This window comes from Anoplopoma fimbria, chromosome 22 (genome assembly GCF_027596085.1).
Source record: "Anoplopoma fimbria isolate UVic2021 breed Golden Eagle Sablefish chromosome 22, Afim_UVic_2022, whole genome shotgun sequence".
In the NCBI taxonomy this organism is placed as follows: domain Eukaryota; kingdom Metazoa; phylum Chordata; class Actinopteri; order Perciformes; family Anoplopomatidae; genus Anoplopoma; species Anoplopoma fimbria.
This window is the reverse complement of record NC_072470.1, coordinates 666029-688528: the sequence shown is the minus strand read 5'-3', so window position 1 is coordinate 688528 and position 22500 is coordinate 666029. Positions and strand designations below refer to the sequence as shown.

The 22500-nt window shown below is 41.4% G+C and overlaps 3 protein-coding genes across 3 annotated transcripts in view; all 3 read right to left on the bottom strand.

Moving 5' to 3' along the window:
• LOC129111664 (mid1-interacting protein 1-B-like) overlaps positions 1 to 3669 on the bottom strand; it is a 3731-nt gene extending 62 nt beyond the window's left edge. Inside the window, exons 1-2 of the mRNA XM_054623702.1 lie at positions 3430 to 3669; positions 1 to 786 (exon numbers count right to left, since the gene is read on the bottom strand). The exon at positions 1 to 786 is cut by the window's left edge and continues 62 nt beyond it. Of these exons, the coding sequence (XP_054479677.1) occupies positions 168 to 575 (408 nt within the window). The 5' untranslated portion in view covers positions 576 to 786; positions 3430 to 3669 and the 3' untranslated portion in view covers positions 1 to 167. The remainder of the gene's footprint in view (positions 787 to 3429) is intronic.
• A 4933-nt stretch (positions 3670 to 8602) lies between these two features.
• Positions 8603 to 11487, bottom strand: LOC129111656 (tetraspanin-7-like). The gene is made up of 7 exons (XM_054623693.1): positions 11407 to 11487; positions 10722 to 10910; positions 10395 to 10469; positions 10174 to 10269; positions 9368 to 9523; positions 8872 to 8955; positions 8603 to 8674 (listed from the first exon to the last, which is right to left on the bottom strand). The coding sequence occupies exons 1-7, from the start codon at positions 11485 to 11487 to the stop codon at positions 8606 to 8608; spliced, it is 750 nt and encodes a 249-aa protein (XP_054479668.1). The 3' UTR covers positions 8603 to 8605.
• A 3650-nt stretch (positions 11488 to 15137) lies between these two features.
• The window catches only part of LOC129111644 (uncharacterized), a 7704-nt gene continuing 341 nt past the window's right edge, over positions 15138 to 22500 (bottom strand). Inside the window, exons 2-10 of the mRNA XM_054623679.1 lie at positions 20280 to 20482; positions 20106 to 20168; positions 19591 to 19671; positions 19419 to 19517; positions 17226 to 17349; positions 16869 to 17160; positions 16753 to 16799; positions 16548 to 16672; positions 15138 to 15503 (exon numbers count right to left, since the gene is read on the bottom strand). Coding sequence (XP_054479654.1) covers positions 15234 to 15503; positions 16548 to 16672; positions 16753 to 16799; positions 16869 to 17160; positions 17226 to 17349; positions 19419 to 19517; positions 19591 to 19671; positions 20106 to 20168; positions 20280 to 20482 — 1304 coding nt within the window. The 3' untranslated portion in view covers positions 15138 to 15233. The remainder of the gene's footprint in view (positions 15504 to 16547; positions 16673 to 16752; positions 16800 to 16868; positions 17161 to 17225; positions 17350 to 19418; positions 19518 to 19590; positions 19672 to 20105; positions 20169 to 20279; positions 20483 to 22500) is intronic.

Sequence of the window (22500 nt, the reverse complement as noted above, 5' to 3'; positions counted from 1 at the left end):
CAAAGTGATTCCTGAGTCGTTTATTGATTGGTATTGATCCTGATCAGAACCACGTTTATTATCGGTGCATCATATAAAACAGGGAGAGATATTGATGAATGATGACGAACAGTTTAAAGATATTAAAACACATTCATATATATATTGTATAAAAACACAGAACAGTTCTAGAAGTGAACGATCTGCTGCTTGTAGCGGCTCGTCAGCGTGTCGGCCCGGCAGGTGAGTTTGGACAGAACCGCCTGGAGTCCTCTCAGGTGGAAGTGGAACTGGGTCTCCAGGTCCTGGTCCTCGGTCCCGGTCTTCTCCCGGCGCCGCTCGTCCCCCTGCAGGACGCCGCACTGCATGTCGTCCCGGATGGACTTCAGCAGCACGTAGGACCCGTACATGTCTCCGTCCTCGGGGAGGTGGGCGGCGCCGGTCTCGGGCCTGGCGTCCTGGTGGTCCAGCGGGACGTCCCGCAGCAGACTGGGCACCATCACGGTCTGGTCCATGTTGTTGACGGCGCCGATGAAGCGGCTCATGGCGCTGAAGAGCGAGTTCCTCTGGGTGTAGGACTCGGACAGCTGCATCATGGCGACGGTCTCTCCAAACTTAGACCGCTAAGAGGATTATTATGAGGATCAGGTCTTAGCTCCTGACCCTCCAGAGAGCTGGACCGGGTCACACAGGGGCCCTCACCAGGTCTTCATGGACCGACGGGTCCAGCTGTCCCTGCTGAGGACGGGGGACGGCTCCTGCTGAGGCCGCCGGCCAGATGTTTCACCACAGGAGTCAAATAACAAGCTGGAATAAAACCACAGAAGAAGACAGAGCGTCAGCTTTAAATGAAGAGAAGAAGAAGACAGAGCATCAGCTTTAAATGAAGAGAAGAAGAAGACAGAGCATCAGCCTTAAATAAAATGAAGAGAAGAAGAAGATCAGAAATAAAGAGCATCAGCTTTAAATAAAGAGAAGAAGAAGACAGAGCATCAGCTTTAAATAAAGAGAAGAAGAAGACAGAGCATCAGCTTTAAATAAAGAGAAGAAGAAGAAGAGCATCAGCTTTAAATAAAGAAGAAGAAGAGAGAAGAAGAAGAGCATCAGCCTTAAATAAAGAGAAGAAGAAGAAGACAGAGCATCAGCTTTAAATAAAGAGAAGAAGAAGAGCATCAGCTTTAAATAAAGAGAAGAAGAAGACAGAGCATCAGCTTTAAATAAAGAGAAGAAGAAGACAGAGCATCAGCTTTAAATAAAGAGAAGAAGAAGACAGAGCATCAGCTTTAAATAAAGAGAAGAAGAAGAGCATCAGCTTTAAATAAAGAGAAGAGCATCAGCTTTAAATAAAGAGAAGAAGAAGACAGAGCATCAGCTTTAAATAAAGAGAAGAAGACAGAGCATCAGCTTTAAATAAAGAGAAGAAGAAGAGCATCAGCTTTAAATAAAGAGAAGAAGAAGACAGAGCATCAGCTTTAAATAAAGAGAAGAAGAAGAGCATCAGCTTTAAATAAAGAGAAGAAGAAGACAGAGCATCAGCTTTAAATAAAGAGAAGAAGACAGAGCATCAGCTTTAAATAAAGAGAAGAAGAAGACAGAGCATCAGCTTTAAATAAAGAGAAGAAGAAGACAGAGCATCAGCTTTAAATAAAGAGAAGAAGAAGAGCATCAGCTTTAAATAAAGAGAAGAAGAAGAATCAGAAATAAAGAGAAGAAGAAGAGCATCAGCTTTAAATAAAGAGAAGAAGAAGACAGAGCATCAGCTTTAAATAAAGAGAAGAAGAAGAAGAGCATCAGCTTTAAATAAAGAGAAGAAGAAGACAGAGCATCAGCTTTAAATAAAGAGAAGAAGAAGACAGAGCATCAAATAAAGCATCAGCCTTAAATAAAGAGAAGAAGAAGAAGAGCATCAGCTTTAAATAAAGAGAAGAAGAAGACAGAGCATCAGCTTTAAATAAAGAGAAGAAGAAGACAGAGCATCAGCTTTAAATAAAGAGAAGAAGAAGACAGAGCATCAGCTTTAAATAAAGAGAAGAAGAAGACAGAGCATCAGCTTTAAATAAAGAGAAGAAGAAGACAGAGCATCAGCTTTAAATAAAGAGAAGAAGAAGACAGAGCATCAGCTTTAAATAAAGAGAAGAAGAAGAGCATCAGCTTTAAATAAAGAGAAGAAGAAGACAGAGCATCAGCTTTAAATAAAGAGAAGAAGAAGACAGAGCATCAGCTTTAAATAAAGAGAAGAAGAAGAAGAGCATCAGCTTTAAATAAAGAGAAGAAGAAGACAGAGCATCAGCTTTAAATAAAGAGAAGAAGAAGACAGAGCATCAGCTTTAAATAAAGAGAAGAAGACAGAGCATCAGCTTTAAATAAAGAGAAGAAGAAGAGCATCAGCTTTAAATAAAGAGAAGAAGACATCAGCTTTAAATAAAGAGAAGAAGAAATAAAGAGAAGAGCATCAGCTTTAAATAAAGAGAAGAAGAAAGAGCATCAGCTTTAAATAAAGAGAAGAAGAAGACAGAGCATCAGCTTTAAATAAAGAGAAGAAGAAGACAGAGCATCAGCTTTAAATAAAGAGAAGAAGAAGAATCAGCTTTAAATAAAGAGAAGAAGAAGAGCATCAGCTTTAAATAAAGAGAAGAAGAAGACAGAGCATCAGCTTTAAATAAAGAGAAGAAGAGCATCAGCCTTAAATAAAGAGAAGAAGACAGAGCATCAGCTTTAAATAAAGAGAAGAAGAAGACAGAGCATCAGCTTTAAATAAAGAGAAGAAGAAGACAGAGCATCAGCTTTAAATAAAGAGAAGAAGAAGACAGAGCATCAGCTTTAAATAAAGAGAAGAAGAAGACAGAGCATCAGCTTTAAATAAAGAGAAGAAGAAGAAGACAGAGCATCAGCTTTAAATAAAGAGAAGAAGAAGCATCAGAAATAAAGAGAAGAAGAAGACAGAGCATCAGCTTTAAATAAAGAGAAGAAGAAGACAGAGCATCAGCTTTAAATAAAGAGAAGAAGAAGACAGAGCATCAGCTTTAAATAAAGAGAAGAAGAAGACAGAGCATCAGCTTTAAATAAAGAGAAGAAGAAGACAGAGCATCAGCTTTAAATAAAGAGAAGAAGAAGAGCATCAGCCTTAAATAAAGAGAAGAAGAAGAGCATCAGCTTTAAATAAAGAGAAGAAGAAGACAGAGCATCAGCTTTAAATAAAGAGAAGAAGAAGACAGAGCATCAGCTTTAAATAAAGAGAAGAAGAAGACAGAGCATCAGCTTTAAATAAAGAGAAGAAGAAGAAGACAGAGCATCAGCCTTAAATAAAGAGAAGAAGAAGAAGAAGCTACTTCCTGTTAGCATCCCCCGGCTGTCTGAACGCTAACGTTAGCCGTGGAGCTAACTGTGTTCCGTTAGCTGGAGCCGCAGTTAGCTCGTTAGCTCAGAGATGCTATCACCAGAAGCTGTTACCTTTAGCTCGTTAGCTCGTTAGCCCGTTAGCTCGTTAGCCGTTAGCCCGTTAGCTCGTGTCGGTGTCTCCTCCGTTCAGCAGCAGCGGAGCCGGAAGAAGAGGGCGGGGCTAAGCTCCAGAGTCAGCCAATCAGGAGCGGGGAGGGCTGTGACGTCACGAGCACTGAGTCACTGATAGTTACTGATAGTTACCCGTTAACTCTGATAGTTACCCGTTAACACTGATAGTTACCCGTTAACACTGATAGTTACCCGAACACTGATAGTTACCCGTTAACTCTGATAGTTACCCGTTAACACTGATAGTTACCCGTTAACTCTGATAGTTACCCGTTAACACTGATAGTTACCCGTTAACACGCTGATAGTTACCCGTTAATACTGAGTTACCCGTTAACACTGATAGTTACTGATAGTTACCCGTTAACACTGATAGTTACCCGTTAACTCTGATAGTTACCCGTTAACTCTGATAGTTACCCGTTAACACTGATAGTTACCCGTTAACTCTGATAGTTACCCGTTAACACTGATAGTTACCCGTTAACACTGATAGTTACCCGTTAACTCTGATAGTTACCCGTTAACACTGACACTGTAGTTACCCGTTAACTCTGATAGTTACCCGTTAACTCTGATAGTTACCCGTTAACACTGATAGTTACTGATAGTTACCCGTTAACACTGATAGTTACCCGTTAACACTGATAGTTACCCGTTAACACTGATAGTTACCCGTTAACACTGATAGTTACCCGTTAACACTGATAGTTACCCGTTAACACTGATAGTTACCCGTTAACACTGATAGTTACCCGTTATAGTTACCCGTTAACTGATAGTTACCCGTTAACTCTGATAGTTACCCGTTAACACTGATAGTTACCCGTTAACTCTGATAGTTACCCGTTAACACTGATAGTTACCCGTTAACTCTGATAGTTACCCGTTAACTCTGATAGTTACCCGTTAACATAGTTGATAGTTACCCGTTAACACTGATAGTTACCCGTTAACTCTGATAGTTACCCGTTAACTCTGATAGTTACCCGTTAACTCTGATAGTTACCCGTTAACTCTGATAGTTACCCGTTAACTCTGATAGTTACCCGTTAACTCTGATAGTTACCCGTTAACTCTGATAGTTACCCGTTAACACTGATAGTTACCCGTTAACTCTGATAGTTACCCGTTAACACTGATAGTTACCCGTTAACTCTGATAGTTACCCGTTAACTCTGATAGTTACCCGTTAACTCTGATAGTTACCCGTTAACTCTGATAGTTACCCGTTAACTCTGATAGTTACCCGTTAACACTGATAGTTACCCGTTAACTCTGATAGTTACCCGTTAACTCTGATAGTTACCCGTTAACACTGATAGTTACTGATAGTTACCCGTTAACTCTGATAGTTACCCGTTAACTCTGATAGTTACCCGTTAACACTGATAGTTACCCGTTAACACTGATAGTTACCCGTTAACTCTGATAGTTACCCGTTATAGTTACCCGTTAACACTGATAGTTACCCGTTAACACTGATAGTTACCCGTTAACACTGATAGTTACTGATAGTTACCCGTTAACACTGATAGTTACCCGTTAACACTGATAGTTACCCGTTAACACTGATAGTTACCCGTTAACTCTGATAGTTACCCGTTAACACTGATAGTTACCCGTTAACTCTGATAGTTACCCGTTAACTCTGATAGTTACCCGTTAACACTGATAGTTACCCGTTAACACTGATAGTTACCCGTTAACTCTGATAGTTACCCGTTAACACTGATAGTTACCCGTTAACTCTGATAGTTACCCGTTAACACTGATAGTTACCCGTTAACACTGATAGTTACTGATAGTTACCCGTTAACACTGATAGTTACCCGTTAACACTGATAGTTACCCGTTAACACTGATAGTTACCCGTTAACACTGATAGTTACCCGTTAATACTGAGTTACCCGTTAACACTGATAGTTACCCGTTAACACGCTGATAGTTACCCGTTAACTCTGATAGTTACCCGTTAACACTGATAGTTACCCTGATAGTTAACACTGATAGTTACCCGTTAACTCTGATAGTTACCCGTTAACACTGATAGTTACCCGTTAACACTGATAGTTACTGATAGTTACCCGTTAACTCTGATAGTTACCTGATAGCGTTAACGTTAACACTGATAGTTACCCGTTAACACTGATAGTTACCCGTTAACTCTGATAGTTACCCGTTAACTCTGATAGTTACCCGTTAACACTGATAGTTACCCGTTAACACTGATAGTTACCCGTTAACACTGATAGTTACCCGTTAACACTGATAGTTACCCGTTAACACTGATAGTTACCCGTTAACACTGATAGTTACCCGTTAACTCTGATAGTTACCCGTTAACACTGATAGTTACTGATAGTTACCCGTTAACTCTGATAGTTACCCGTTAACACTGATAGTTACCCGTTAACTCTGATAGTTACCCGTTAACACTGATAGTTACCCGTTAACTCTGATAGTTACCCGTTAACACTGATAGTTACCCGTTAACTCTGATAGTTACCCGTTAACACTGATAGTTACCCGTTAACTCTGATAGTTACCCGTTAACACTGATAGTTACCCGTTAACTCTGATAGTTACCCGTTAACACTGATAGTTACCCGTTAACTCTGATAGTTACCCGTTAACACTGATAGTTACCCGTTAACTCTGATAGTTACCCGTTAACAGTTACTGATAGTTACCCGTTAACACTGATAGTTACCCGTTAACACTGATAGTTACCACTGATAGTTAACACTGATAGTTACCCGTTAACACTGATAGTTACCCGTTAACACTGATAGTTACCCGTTAACACTGATAGTTACCCGTTAACTCTGATAGTTACCCGTTAACACTGATAGTTACCCGTTAACACTGATAGTTACCCGTTAACACTGATAGTTACCCGTTAACAGTTACCCGTTAACACTGATAGTTACCGGTTAACTCTGATAGTTACCCGTTAACACTGATAGTTACCCGTTAACACTGATAGTTACCCGTTAACTCTGATAGTTACCCGTTAACACTGATAGTTACCCGTTAACTCTGATAGTTACCCGTTAACTCTGATAGTTACCCGTTAACATGATAGTTACCTGATAGTTACCCGTTAACACTGATAGTTACCCGTTAACTCTGATAGTTACCCGTTAACACTCTGATAGTTACCCGTTAACACTGATAGTTACCCGTTAACTCTTACCGTAGTTACCCGTTAACTCTGATAGTTACCTGATAGTTAACAACTCTGATAGTTACCCGTTAACACTGATAGTTACCCGTTAACACTGATAGTTACCCGTTGAAGTTACTGAACACTAGTTACCCTCTGATAGTTAACACTGATAGTTACCCGTTAACACTGATAGTTACCCGTTAACACTGATAGTTACCCGTTAACACTGATAGTTACCCGTTAACACTGATAGTTACTGATAGTTACCCGTTAACACTGATAGTTACCCGTTAACTCTGATAGTTACCCGTTAACATAGTTACCCGTGATAGTTACCCGTTAACTCTGATAGTTACCCGTTAACACTGATAGTTACCCGTTAACTCTGATAGTTACCCGTTAACACTGATAGTTACCCGTTAACACTGATAGTTACCCGTGATAACTGATAGTTACCCGTTACTCTGATAGTTACCCGCTAACTGATAGTTACCCGTAGTTAACACTCTGATAGTTAACACTGATAGTTACCCGTTAACACTGATAGTTACCCGTTAACACTCTGATAGTTACCCGTTAACACTGATAGTTACTGATAGTTACCCGTTAACTCTGATAGTTACCCGTTAACTCTGATAGTTACCCGTTAACACTGATAGTTACCGTTAACACTCTGATAGTTACCCGTTAACACTGATAGTTACCCGTTAACACTGATAGTTACCCGTTAACACTGATAGTTACCCGTTAACACTGATAGTTACCCGTTAACACTGATAGTTACCCGTTAACACTGATAGTTACCCGTTAACACTGATAGTTACTGATAGTTACCCGTTAACACTGATAGTTACCCGTTAACACACTGATAGTTACCTGATAGTTACTAACACTGATAGTTACCCGTTAACTCTCTGATAGTTACTGATAGTTACCCGTTAACACTGATAGTTACCCGTTAACACGCTGATAGTTACCCGTTAACACGCTGATAGTTACCCGTTAACACGCTGATAGTTACCCGTTAACACTCTGATAGTTACCCGTTAACACGCTGATAGTTACCCGTTAACACGCTGATAGTTACCCGTTAACTCTGATAGTTACTGATAGTTACCCGTTAACACGCTGATAGTTACCCGTTAACACTCTGATAGTTACCCGTTAACACTGATAGTTACCCGTTAACACTGATAGTTACCCGTTAACTCTGATAGTTACCCGTTAACACTGATAGTTACTGATAGTTACCCGTTAACACGCTGATAGTTACCCGTTAACACACTGATAGTTACCCGTTAATACGCTGATAGTTACCCGTTAATACGCTGATAGTTACCCGTTAACGCGCTGATAGTTACCCGTTCTGGGACTGTCCTAACGAGTATAGAACAGATCTAGTCGTATGAAGCGAATATTGGCAACACGTCTTTGGAGACGGAGGAGATCTGTGTCCTTTAAAGTTCTGGTTCTAGCTTCATGTTTGCTCTCCGGCTCTTTTAAAAGGAAAGTTTGAACGGCACGGAAATAAAGTGACCTTTGTAGTTTATTTATTACACGTGATGTTTTACAGCAGCAACACAGCTTCAACTGAGTCAATAAACGTCCTCCTCATCAACACTGAACAAACCAACAGAAACATTTTGACCTGAAACGTGTCTTCCAGAGCCTCATAAACAAATAGAAATCAATATGTGTTCTTAAAGAGTCAAGAGTGGAACCATGAAATGATTGTGATCGATTATTGATTATTGATCAGGTTTGTATTTGGTGGTTTAGCAGTCAGCTTCATCATTATAACGTCTTCCTCGTCTGTTTTCTGGAAGACAAAGAGAGCAGAGCGAGTTCAGGGACGACAACAAGGACAGAGAGAGAGAGAGAGAGTGTGTGTGTGTGTGTGTGTGTGTGTGTGTGTGTGTGTGTGTGTGTGTGTGTGTGTACCTGTCACACCATCTCGTACTGGTTGGCGTTGATGAAGCGAGACAGACAGCAGGCCAGAGACATTCCTATCAGCTGAGACAAGAGACACGTTAGTCATGATGTCATCGACAGACACAGAGAGCTCACTCCTGATTGGCCGTCCCTGTCTCTGTCTCTGTGATGTCAGAACCAGGTACTGCAGCTACGGGGAGTTTGGAGGTACTTGTATTTGTGAAAGTACTGCTGTAGTACTGCTGTGGTACTTCCATAGTACTGTGTAGGTGTTGTACCTGAGAGAAGGCGATGCCGAACGTCACTCCAGCGATGATTCCCATGTTTCCCTCGATGAAGGACGTCACCAACTCATAACAACCCTGCTGACACAGTCACTTCATTAATTCATATTTATATATATATATATAAAATTGTACTATTTAGAACACTTTATAGCATTTTTTAAAATTAATACAACAGAAACCAGCAGCTGAAATTCACTTTGCAAATTTAAAAAAAAATCATTTGTTTTTATTAATTAGTATGAAATTTTGTCCTTCACTAAATCTCAGATGACAATAAAATAGTTTTTGATTCTCAAATTGATCAATCATATAAAATATCTTGAAAACTGTTAAAATAAAGGGACTGAGTATAAAACAAATAAATACATTAAATAAAAAATGAGGTGAGATTGTTGGATCGAGACACCAAATCCCACTCTGTCCAATCAGAGGACGTCCTTCCAGTCACATGACCTGAGATCATCACTGTCACATGAGTGTTTCCAACCTGTTTGTAGACTTTGCGAGCAGCCAGAGTTGCGTTCTTCAGGTCGGCGGTGCTGCAGTCGGAGAAAGTGACGCAGCAGCTGGCGGGAATCCCACCGACGGGGAAATACAGCGAGCTGAGCCAACTGGTGTAGTTATGAACTCCACAGCAGTGTAACTGAAAGCACACAGAGAATATATGATACACCATCTTTAATGTTTACAGATGATTTCATGTCTGCTACGGGCTTTAACATATTTAAATGAAGCTTTTTGTAACATCACACATAAATCACTGTATCATCAGCGTATAACCGGATCTGTCAATCTATAAATCATCATTATAAAGACAAATAAAGAATAGTGGTCCTAGTTTATTGGTACATATATAAAGTATCTTATTAAAATAGTTTCTATTAAATTATATTTTTGGTACGGTTTAGATCAGTATTTGATGTCTAACTGGTTTATGAACACGTTTCTGTACCCCCCCCCCAAAAAAAGCAAAATGTTGCACTAACAAGTTATCAAAAACTACTTTATAGGGGGATAAAGGAGCCAGGATGAACAGTCAGCTTTACCCACCTGGCTTTAGTTAAATAAATATAGCTTAAGTTTTTAAAACAATCATATGAATATTTGTAATATCATCTGGATAATGTTTTAAGTCTCTGACAAACGACTTACTGTTCTTAAGTCCAGTTCTGATGGTTTATGGAACAATGAGATTACATGTAAGTTTTTTCCTAAAAATGTAAAGGACCCAGAATCGAACCCTGAGGAACACCACAGAAACCAACGGAAATGAATCCTCTCTGAGATACTGACTCTACGTTGAACGCCGTCTACAGCCAGACTCCTGTCGTCTCGTCCATCGTATCTCATCACCGCGTCGCTGTACGTCGTCAGGAACGTCCCTTTGATCTGAACAAACACAGTTTCTCGTCAGCATGTCAGGAACGTCCCTTTAATCTGAACAAACACAGTTCTCGTCAGTATGAACAGTGTTGTTTTGTTTAAGTGTGTCAGAATAAATGTGTGTTTTTAACCTCGTGGCGGAAGACGAATCCAGAGATTCCAGCGATGAGTTCAGTCATGAAGACTAGAGTCAGAAACACGGCGTACTGAGGAGAAGTCACAGTACATTTACTGCCATTAAGTACACATTTGAAGTACTTCTACTGCATTTATCTAACAGCTTTAGTTACACTCAAAACATATGAAAAGTTAATAAAATCTGATGTTAAAAATGAAACGACTGAACTGTTTATACAAATACAGCTGAAACTATTAGTCCATTAATCAATTATTGGATATTTCTACAGTGTAAGGGTCTTAGCACAGTGTATTAGTCCATGAAGTGATAGTACACAGACCAGGCGTAACATCCAGCAGCGCCCCCTGCAGGTGGCAAAGCAGCCGAACAGTCCGAACAGCACGATGGCGGCTCCGGTGGCGGTGAGGACGTACGGCGCGTTGGAGGGTCCGCTGGAGATCAGAGACGTGTACGGGCCCAACATGAACCGCCACCACAAACCCACTGACAGCAGAACCACACCTGTCACCTGAGGGGGGGAACCGTGGACCAATCAGGAGGCAAAGTGCTTGACCCGGACCTTGGTCACATGACTGTGTAATGAGCTCTGACAGCAAAGTGACAAAGTGACACAAAGACGTGAAGAAGAGACGAGTGTCACGTCCTCAACCGTTGACCTACATTACTATTTATAGTCCAGATGATGACCTCTGACCTCCAGTGACCTCATTATAGATGTGACTGTAAATGTTTTGATATATTAAACTAAACTCCCATCAGCTACAACAGAAACTCAACAGAAAGTAAATATATTTTAAATAATGAATGCAGTCAAAATAGAACAAACTGCTTTTATCTTTAAAATATCAACTTCAATGTGATGAAAAATGTAAATTTGTACAAATTCACTGTTTAAAAAAGCAACTTCATTTTAGCTTACTGATGCATGAAGAGAGTAAGCGGAGACAAAAAATACAAACTCCTGATGTAATAAAAACAATGAATAAACTAAAAGAGCCTCTGACCCAGAAGACGAGGCAGTAGAGCAGCAGCAGCGTCTTCAGACAGAAGATCACCGGTTTGGTTTCCATCCTCCTGGGAGCCATGATCCAACCGAGAGGACTCAGAACGTCTGGAGAGAGCAATCAAACCACTGTCACAAATAAAAGACAATTATGGAACAAGAATAAACAGCAGGATTTCATTGCATCTGTTAAATGAATAATAATTTAGCACAATATGTCCACAAGTAATGAATTCATGTGAAAGAAATTGTCCTGAAGGTGCAAATGTGACAACAAAAAATACTCAAAATGCCTACAGTGTTGGTAAGAATGCTGCAAATATTGATCAAAGTGGACCAAAAATGATGATGAAAATATTCAACAAAAAAGCAGTAAAATTGTACAAAATGTTGTAGAAATATAAACACAGATATTGTTGTTAAAATACCTAAAATCCTGCACAAACATGTCAGAAGAAATACACCGTTATGGCCCAAATCTTACCCAGAATGTCTCCAAACTAATCAGAGGTGGAACCATAAACAGATCAGGGATCATTAAACAGAAAGTCTTACCAGCCGGTTCAGCAGCAGATTCTTCAGCAGTTTAACTCAAATCTCATGTTTGATGTCTCCGGGGGACGGAGACTCTCTGAGGAGACATCAGGGCGTCTCCGTCCGTCATGTGACCCGAATACCTCTCACTCCTCCACGCTCAATTAACACCCAGGTGACGGCTGGGACTCGAACCGCCGAGACGCCTCGGTGTGAACAACCACCAACCCTCCGTCCTCCTCCAGCTCCTCCTCCAGCTCCTCATCCATCAGACCACCTGATGGGGGCGCTGCACTCACCTGTACAGGGAACACTTCCTGTTCCATCTGTTCTGGAGCAGAATGCTAATAAAGTTGTTTTAAATGACGCCACATGACAGAATGAAAGACGAGGGCTTTTATAGAACGAAGCATAGATACACTGGTACCAATCAATAATCAATAATCAATAATCAGCTGGTAGTGTTGACAAACACACAAACACATTTCACATCTTCAGTTTGTTTTTGTTCAGTCGTCGTCACGGAAACATTACCGACAGGAATCATTCAATAATAACACCAGATCAATATCAGATCTGTCCGTATCAATAGAGGAACCAATCAATAAGTTCACGCGTCCTCCATCACCTCCACCACCGCCTCCCTGTCCGCCGGCCCGTGGGTCAGCAGGTGGCGGTTCAGGTGAGTCTTCCTGGTGTAGCTCTTTGGACAGTAGACACAGCCGTACGGACGGACGTCGCTGTGAGACAACATGTGCTTCTTCAGGTCGAACTTCCTCCTCAGACACTTCCCACAGTCCGGACAGGAGAAGGGCTTCTCTCCTGGGGGGGGAGAGACGGGGGGGGGATACTTCAGTCTGTAGTTTATCACCGGTGTGAGTACTTCAGTCTGTAGTTTATCACCGGTGTGAGTACTTCAGTCTGTAGTTTCTTACCGGTGTGAGTACTTTAGTCTGTAGTTTCTCTGTACTCGGTGTGAGTACTTTAGTCTGTAGTTTCTTACCGGTGTTTCTTACCGAGTACTTTAGTCTGTAGTTTCTGTACTTACGGTGTGAGTACTTCAGTCTGTAGTTTCTTACCGGTGTGAGTACTTTAGTCTGTAGTTTCTTACCGGTGTGAGTACTTCAGTCTGTAGTTTCTTACCGTCTGTGTTTCTTACCGGTGTGAGTACTTTAGTCTGTAGTTTCTTACTTTAGTCTGTGTGAGTACTTCAGTCTGTAGTTTCTTACCGGTGTGAGTACTTTAGTCTGTAGTTTCTTACCGGTGTGAGTACTTTAGTCTGTAGTTTCTTACCGGTGTGAGTACTTTAGTCTGTAGTTTCTTACCGGTGTGAGTACTTTAGTCTGTAGTTTCTTACCGGTGAGTACTTTAGTCTGTAGTTTCTTACCGGTGTGAGTACTTTAGTCTGTAGTTTCTTACCGGTGTGAGTACTTTAGTCTGTAGTTTCTTACCGGTGTGAGTACTTCAGTCTGTAGTTTCTTACCGGTGTGAGTACTTTAGTCTGTAGTTTCTCACCGGTGTGAGTACTTCAGTCTGTAGTTTCTCACCGGTGTGAGTACTTCAGTCTGTAGTTTCTTACCGGTGTGAGTACTTTAGTCTGTAGTTTCTTACCGGTGAGTACTTTAGTCTGTAGTTTCTTACCGGTGTGAGTACTTTAGTCTGTAGTTTCTTACCGGTGTGAGTACTTTAGTCTGTAGTTTCTTACCGGTGTGAGTACTTCAGTCTGTAGTTTCTTACCGGTGTGAGTACTTCAGTCTGTAGTTTCTTACCGGTGTGAATGCGGCGGTGTTCGGTCAGGTGACAGGAGATGGAGAAGCCCTTGCCACACTCCTGGCAGACGTACGGCCGTTCACCGGTGTGAGTCCTCATGTGTTTCTGAAGGTCTCCTCCGGACGGCCAGCCTTTACCGCACACCGTGCACACGTACGGGCGCTCTCCGGTGTGGCGCCGCACGTGCACGTTGAGTCCGGCGAGCGCGGTGAAGTCCTTGGGGCAGTAGGGGCAGCGGTAGGGTCGCTCCCCGGTGTGAGTCCTCAGGTGGCCCTCCAGCCCGTCCCGGGTCTTGAAGCGCTTGCCGCACTGCGGGCACAGGTAGCGGCTCTCGGTGGTGTGACTCGCCCGGTGGGAGTGGAGGCCCGTCAGAGAGCCGTACGTCTTGGTGCACTGGTCGCACTGGTACGAGCGGAAAGTGTGTGTTCGCTGGTGGATACGGAGCTGGGTCACTCCTGGAGAGCACAGGTGAGTTTATCAGGGAGGTCTGCTGACTGTACTGATCTACCTGAGATCTACCTGAGATTAACCTGAGATCTACCTGAGATCTACCTGAGATTAACCTGAGATCTTCCTGAGATCTTCCTGAGATCTACCTGAGATATTCCTGAGATCCACCTGAGATTTCCTGAGATTAACCTGAGATCTTCCTGAGATTAACCTGAGATCTTCCTGAGATCCACCTGAGATATTCCTGAGATCCACCTGAGATTAACCTGAGATTAACCTGAGATCTTCCTGAGATCTTCCTGAGATTAACCTGAGATCTTCCTGAGATCAATCCTGAGATCCACCTGAGATTAACCTGAGATTAACCTGAGATCTACCTGAGATTAACCTGAGATCTTCCTGAGATTAACCTGAGATCTTCCTGAGATTAACCTGAGATCCACCTGGGATTAACCTGAGATTAACCTGAGATCTACCCGAGATTAACCTGAGATCCACCTGAGATATACCTGAGATCTTCCTGAGATCTACCTGAGATTAACCTGAGATCTTCCTGAGATTAACCTGAGATCCACCTGAGATCTACCTGGGATTAACCTGAGATCTACCTGAGATTAACCTGAGATCCACCTAAAATCCTTCTCAGATCTACCTGAGATCCACCTCAGATCTACCTCAGATCTACCTGAGATCCACCTGAGATCCTGATCAGATCTACCTGAGATCCACCTGAGTCACATGATATCTACCTGAGATCCACCTGAGTCACCTGATATCTACCTGAGATCTACCTGAGTCACATGAGATCTACCTGAGATCTACCTGAGTTACCTGAGAAGCTCTGGTCACAGAAGCGGCAGTTGTAGCAGGGCTCGGCTCCCTCCACAGAGTGGGTCTGCAGGTGTCTCAGCAGCTGAGTCTGAGAGCTGAAGGTCTGGTCGCACACGGTGCAGGTGAGGTCCGGCAGCCGATGCTGCAGCCGGTGGGCGTCTCTCTCTTTGGCCGACTCGAACACCTTGTCGCAGCGGCTGCAGGTGAAGCTGCCGCGGTCCAGGTGCGTCTGCTTGTGATTGGTCAGACTGGACAGGTGGTGGAACTCCTTGTCACACTGGGCGCAGTGGAAGACGGGCCGGGCCCGGTGGCTGCGCTGGTGAGACAGCATCTCGGCTTTGGTTCTGAAGGTGGCGTTGCACTGGAAACAGGAGTGGGACTTGGAGGGGCGGGGCCCCGGGGGGCGTGGTGCTGGGGGCGGGGCTCTTCCTCAGGTAAACTCTGCAGGTTCACAGCTGCAGTCACCGACAACGCCGACCCGCAGGACTTATTGGTACGCAGGTGACGGATCACCTGAGGAGAGACGGACCGATGAGCTGGTCCCAAATCACTACTGATAGAAATACTACTAACACGACTAGTACTAATACTACTAACACTACTGGTACTAATACTACTAACACTACTAGTACTAATACTACTAACACTACTGGTACTAATACTACTAACACTACTAGTACTAATACTACTAACACTACTAGTACTAATACTACTAACACTACTGGTACTAATACTACTAACACTACTAGTACTAATACTACTAACACTACTAGTACTAATACTACTAACACTACTAGTACTAATACTACTAACACTACTAGTACTAATACTACTAACACTACTAGTACTAATACTACTAACACTACTAGTACTAATACTACTAACACTACTAGTACTAATACTACTAGTACTAATACTACTGGTACTAATACTACTAACACTACTAGTACTAATACTACTAACACTACTGGTACTAATACTACTAACACTACTAGTACTAATACTACTAACACTACTGGTACTAATACTACTAACACTACTAGTACTAATACTACTAACACTACTGGTACTAATACTACTAGTACTAATACTACTAACACTACTAGAACTAATACTACTAACACTACTAGTACTAATACTACTAGTACTAATACTACCAACACTACTGGTACTAATACTACTAATACTACTAGTACTACTACTGCTGCTATTGTCGCAGTAGATCTACTACCAGAACTATCGTACTTCTAATACTATTACTACTACTCCTTGAGTACATCAACTACTAAAACTACAGTACTTCTACTTCCATAACTATAGTACTTCTACTACTTCTACTTCATACTAGTATTACTGCTTCTACTACAGTACATCTACTACTACTACTGCAACTACTGTACTTCTAATACCATAACTACAGTACATCTACTACTACTGCTACAACTATTACTACAACAGTAGAATACATCAGCTACTATAACTACAGTACTTCTACTACCTAAATTATAGTACTACTACTACTCCTTCCTGAACAAGGTAGTACTTGTACAAACTCACCTGAGAACGGTAGATGTAACATTTTCCACACTGAGGACATTTGTGAGCGACCCGCTGAGAATTGTGGGAAATGCTGTACAGAGCATTAGCAGTGACCTCAGAGCAGCCTTGCTCTGATTGGTTGGCTGTGAAGAAAGGGGCGGAGTTAGAACCCACACTCATTAGTGAGAGGTCATCAGTGTGTGTGTGTGTGTGTGTGTCTCACCGGTGTCCTCTGATTGGTCCACAAAGTCTCCAGGTGAGTCCTTCAACCTATCAGGAGACAAGGTGATCAATACGGGATTCTGTCCATGGATCATTCTACCGATCACATGACCTCACCTGTCCTCCAGAATCACAGGTGTGACCGGACATTCGTCTCCGCCCACTGCTGCGCTCTGATTGGACGCCTCCTGCTCCGCCGGCGACCCGCTCTGACCAATCACAGTCTCCTCCGCCTCCTCCTGTTCCTCGTCCTCCGTCATCACCACCACCTCCACCTTCACCACCTCCACGTCAGGCGGAGGATCCGATTGGACGTCTGCTTCGCTGAGAGGAGGCTCAGGATTGGTCGGTTTGGTGAGGAGGGGGTGTGACCAGGCGGAGAGGAGGATCTTCTCTGAGTCGTGACCCACTGAGGAAAAGAAACGGGTGAGATAAAATAATGAAAAGTGAAAGAACTACAAAGTGATGTAGTACCTGTGGTGGAGGCGTGGCCTAACAGACAGCTCTGATCGGTCAGCAGCTCCCTCAGCTCCTCCCGGTCCGCCTCCTGCAGACAGTCATCCAGACCACCGGGGGCGGTGTCGAGCCAGGACGCCGCCTGGAACACGATCAGAGAGAGAACAAACGTTCATAAAGAGACAACGACGTGGGAGCTAGTTAGCATTAGCTGTTAACGTTAGCTGCTACTGCTGCTGCTACTACTATAGTACATCTACTACCAGAACTGTAGTACTTTTATACTGCTACAACTACTTAATACAACTACTGCAACTGCTACTACTACTATTACTCATACTTCTATTGCTGCTACTACAACTATTACTACTACTACTATTACTACGACTATTGATTTGTTCATTACCATGGTAACGAGACTATCGGTTGTCACGGTATTAACAGTTGTAGTCGTAGTATTACTAGAAAGAAGTAGTAGCAGTAGTTGTAGTAGTAATACTAGAAAGAAGTAGTAGCAGTAGTAGTTGTAGTGGTTGTAATAGTATTAGTAGCATAGGCATTAGTAGTATCAGTACTAGCAGCAGTGGTATTAGTAATAGATCAGTAGTATTAGGAGTAGTATCAGTAGTATTAGTAGTATTAGTAATAGATCAGTAGTATTAGGAGTAGTATCAGTAGTATTAGTAGTAGTATCAGTAGTAGTATCAGTAGTATCAGCAGTAGTATCAGTAGTAGTATCAGTAGTATCAGTAGTAGTATCAGTAGTATCAGTAGTAGTATTAGTAGTAGTATCAGTAGTAGTATCAGTAGTAGTATCAGTAGTAGTAGTAGTAGTAGTATCAGTAGTAGTATCAGTAGTAGTATCAGTAGTAGTATCAGTAGTAGTATCAGTAGTAGTATCAGTAGTATCAGTAGTAGTATCAGTAGTAGTATCAGTAGTAGTATTAGTAGTAGTATCAGTAGTGGTATCAGTAGTAGTATTAGTAGTATCAGTAGTAGTATTAGTAGTAGTATCAGTAGTAGTATCAGTAGTAGTATCAGTAGTAGTATCAGGAGTGGTATCAGTAGTAGTATCAGTAGTATCAGTAGTAGTATCAGTAGTAGTCAGTAGTAGTATCAGTAGTAGTATCAGTAGTAGTATCAGTAGTATCAGTAGTAGTATCAGTAGTATCAGTAGTAGTATCAGTAGTAGTATTAGTAGTAGTATCAGTAGTAGTATTAGTAGTAGTAGTAGTAGTAGTAGTAGTATCAGTAGTATCAGTAGTAGTATCAGTAGTATCAGTAGTATTAGTAGTAGTAGTAGTAGTAGTAGTAGTAGTAGTAGTATCAGTAGTATTAGTAGTAGTATCAGTAGTAGTAGTAGTAGTAGTAGTATCAGTAGTAGTATCAGTAGTATCAGTAGTATTAGTAGTAGTATCAGTAGTATTAGTAGTAGTATCAGTAGTAGTATTAGTAGTAGTATCAGTAGTATCAGTAGTATTAGTAGTAGTATCAGTAGTAGTATTAGTAGTAGTATCAGTAGTAGTATCAGTAGTATCAGTAGTAGTATTAGTAGTAGTATCAGTATTAGTAGTAGTATCAGTAGTAGTATCAGTAGTAGTAGTAGTAGTAGTAGTAGTAGTATTAGTAGTAGTATCAGTAGTAGTATCAGTAGTAGTATCAGTAGTAGTATCAGTAGTAGTATCAGTAGTATTAGTAGTAGTATCAGTAGTATTGGTAGTAGTATCATAGTAGTATCCTGTAGTAGTATCCCCCAGTAGTAGTAGTAGTAGTATCAGTAGTATTAGTAGTAGTGGACTGGAGTAGTAGTATTAGTAGTAGTATCAGTAGTAGTATCAGTAGTAGATCCGGGACAGGAAGTAGATATGAGCGACTGGAGGGCGGAGTAGCCGTATCTAGTAGTAGTAGTATCAGTAGTAGTAGTAGTAGTAGTAGTAGTATCAGTAGTATTAGTAGTAGTATCAGTAGTAGTATTAGTAGTAGTAGTAGTAGTATCAGTAGTATTAGTAGTAGTATCAGTAGTAGTATTAGTAGTAGTATCAGTAGTAGTATCAGTAGTATTAGTAGTAGTACCATTTTAAACCACATGGAGCTCCTAACATCTTACTTCCTGTTTACATCCCCCAAAGCATTATGGGAACTGAGTAATGTAACGCCTGTAGTTTAAACGTGTTACACATGTGGACTGGAGGGTAAAGGAGAACTGAGGACCTGTTTGAAGTCAGGAACAGGGAACAGCTGGTCGATCCGGGACAGGAAGTCAGATATGAGCGACTGGAGGGCGGAGTCAAAGCCGTGGTGGAACACCTCCTGAACCAACAGAGACAACCAGGTTACACTATGAAGATGATGAAGATGATGATGAAGAAGAAGAAGCACTGACCTGCAGGAGGCGGAGTCTGTCCTCTGGACTCTGAGTCAGAGGCACCAGAACAGAACACAGTTCATCCACCTGAAGATCAGACTGATGGGAGGAGACACAGCTGATTATTGATCATCATCAATAATGATCAGAAACACACACAGACACACTGATACTCCATATCCCAGAATACACTGCTCCTACATATCCCACAACACACTGAAGACAAGAAGAAGAAGAAAACGACAAAGATGAAGTAGAAGAAGAAGCTGAAGAAGAAGAAGCTGAAGAAGAAGAAGAAGAAGAAGAAGAAGAAGAAGAAGGAGAGAAGAAGCTGAAGGAGAAGAAGAAGAAGAAGAAGAAGAAGAAGAAGAAGAAGAAGAAGAAGAAGAAGAAGAAGAAGAAGCTGAAGAAGAAGAAAAAGAAGCTGAAGAAGAAGAAGAAGAAGAAGAAGAAGAAGAAGAAGAAGAAGAAGGAGAAGAAAAAGAAGAAGAAGAAGAAGAAGAAGAAGAAGAAGCAGGAGTCCATCGTCTCACCGTTGCCTGGGAGACGGGGTGGGTTCTGTCCAGCTGTTCTCCCTGAGGGTCACAGAGGGTCACCTGGAGATCAGAGGTCATAAATAGCTGATCATATTCATTGATCACTGAGGTCCTCTCTGTGTGTATCCTACACGTCTCCATGACAACGACTCTTCTTCTTCTGTGGTTTACCTTGGCCCTCAGAGCCAGCAGCAGCACACTCCTCTGTCTGTCCGTCAGCAGCTGGGGGACCGCCTCGGTTACCAGGGCAACGAAGTCCTCCAGCATCCCATAATGCTTCACGCTTTGCCGCCGAGCGACCTGCCACATCGCCGCCGTCAGCAGGCGGAGGGGGGGGAGGAGGAGGCGCAGGGAGGAGAGGGGGGGAGGCGAGGCTGAGGAGGAGGAACACGTTGACACAGGACACTCATGACATTAAAGACGGCTCAACGGCAGCACCTGAACACAACACGTCACAGGCTCTGCTGGGAGAAAGGCTCCCACTGCTCCACTGCTCCCACTGCTCCACTGCTCCATCTACCACTGCTCCCACTGCTCCATCTGCTCCACTGCTCCCACTGCTCCACTGCTCCACTGCTCCATCTACTCCACTGCTCCCACTGCTCCATCTACTCCACTGCTCCACTGCTCCATCTACTCCACTGCTCCATCCCACTGCTCCACTGCTCCATCTACTCCACTGCTCCATCTACTCCACTGCTCCACTGCTCCACTCTCCACTGCTCCATCTCTCCACTGCTCCCACTGCTCCATCTCTACTCCACTGCTCCATCTACTCCCCACTGCTCCACTGCTCCACTCTCCACTGCTCCATCTACTCCACTGCTCCATCTACTCCACTGCTCCATCTACTCCACTGCTCCCACTGCTCCATCTACTCCTCCCACTGCTCCATCTACTCCACTGCTCCATCTACTCCACTGCTCCACTGCTCCATCTACTCCACTGCTCCATCTGCTCTCCACTCTCCACTGCTCCACTCCCACTGCTCCCACTGCTCCATCTACTCCACTGCTCCACTGCTCCATCTACTCCACTGCTCCATCTACTCCACTGCTCCATCTACTCCACTGCTCCATCTACTCCACTGCTCCACTGCTCCATCTACTCCACTGCTCCATCTACTCCACTGCTCCACTGCTCCACTGCTCCATCTACTGCTCCATCTACTCCCTGCTCCATCTACTGCTCCATCTCCACTGCTCCATCTACTCCACTGCTCCATCTACTCCATCTGCTCCACTGCTCCATCTACTCCATCTACTCCCACTGCTCCATCTACTCCACTGCTCCACTCTCCACTGCTCCATCTACTCCATCTACTCCACTGCTCCATCTACTCCACTGCTCCATCTACTCCACTGCTCCATCTACTCCACTGCTCCATCTACTCCACTGCTCCATCTACTCCATCTACTCCACTGCTCCACTGCTCCATCTACTCCACTGCTCCATCTACTCCACTGCTCCATCTACTCCACTGCTCCACCTACTCCACCTACTCCCACTACTCTGTAATTTAACATAAAGGTTGTTCTTGTTTATTAATAACAGCTTCATTCATTATAAATATGATTATGTTTTTTTATCGGGTAGTGATCAATAGATGCATTTATTGATTGATGCAGAACTCTCAGTATGAAAACATATTTATGATAATAATAATAATAATAATGATAATAATAATAATGATAATAATAATGATAATAATAATATTGATAATGATAATAATAATGATAATAATAATGATAATAATAATAATGATAATATAAAAATATAATAATAATAATGATAATAATGATAATAATAATAATAATAATAATAATAATAATAATAATAATAATGATAATAATAATAATAATAATAATAATAAATAATAATAATAATAATAATAATGATAATAATAATAATAAAAATATAATAATAATAATAATGATAATAATAATGATAATAATAATAATAATATAATAATAATAATGATAATAATAAATATAATAATAATAATATAATAATAATGATAATAATAAAAAATATAATAATAATAATAATGATAATAATAATGATAATAATAAATAATATAATAATAATAATAATAATAAATAATAATGATAATAATAATAATATAAAAATATAATAATAATAATAATAATGATAATAATAATGATAATATAAAAATATAATAATAATAATAATAATAATGATAATAATAATAATGATAATATAAAAATATAATAATAATAATAATGATAATAATAATAATATAAAAATATAATAAATAATAATAATAATGATAATAATAATAATATAAAAATAAATAATAATAATAATAATGATAATAATAATAATGATAATAATAAAATGATAATAATAAAAATATAATAAATAATAATAA

Bases quoted from the DNA above. Each gene is read 5' to 3' on its own strand.
- LOC129111656 (XM_054623693.1), bottom strand. From the start codon at position 11,487: ATGGCTCCCAGGAGGATGGAAACCAAACCGGTGATCTTCTGTCTGAAG. The intron at 10,911-11,406 runs GTCAGAGGCTCT...TCCCCCCCTCAG, and splicing joins TCTACTGCCTCGTCTTCTGG to GTGACAGGTGTGGTTCTGCT. The intron at 10,270-10,394 runs GTTAAAAACACA...GTGTTTGTTCAG, and splicing joins GATTCGTCTTCCGCCACGAG to ATCAAAGGGACGTTCCTGAC.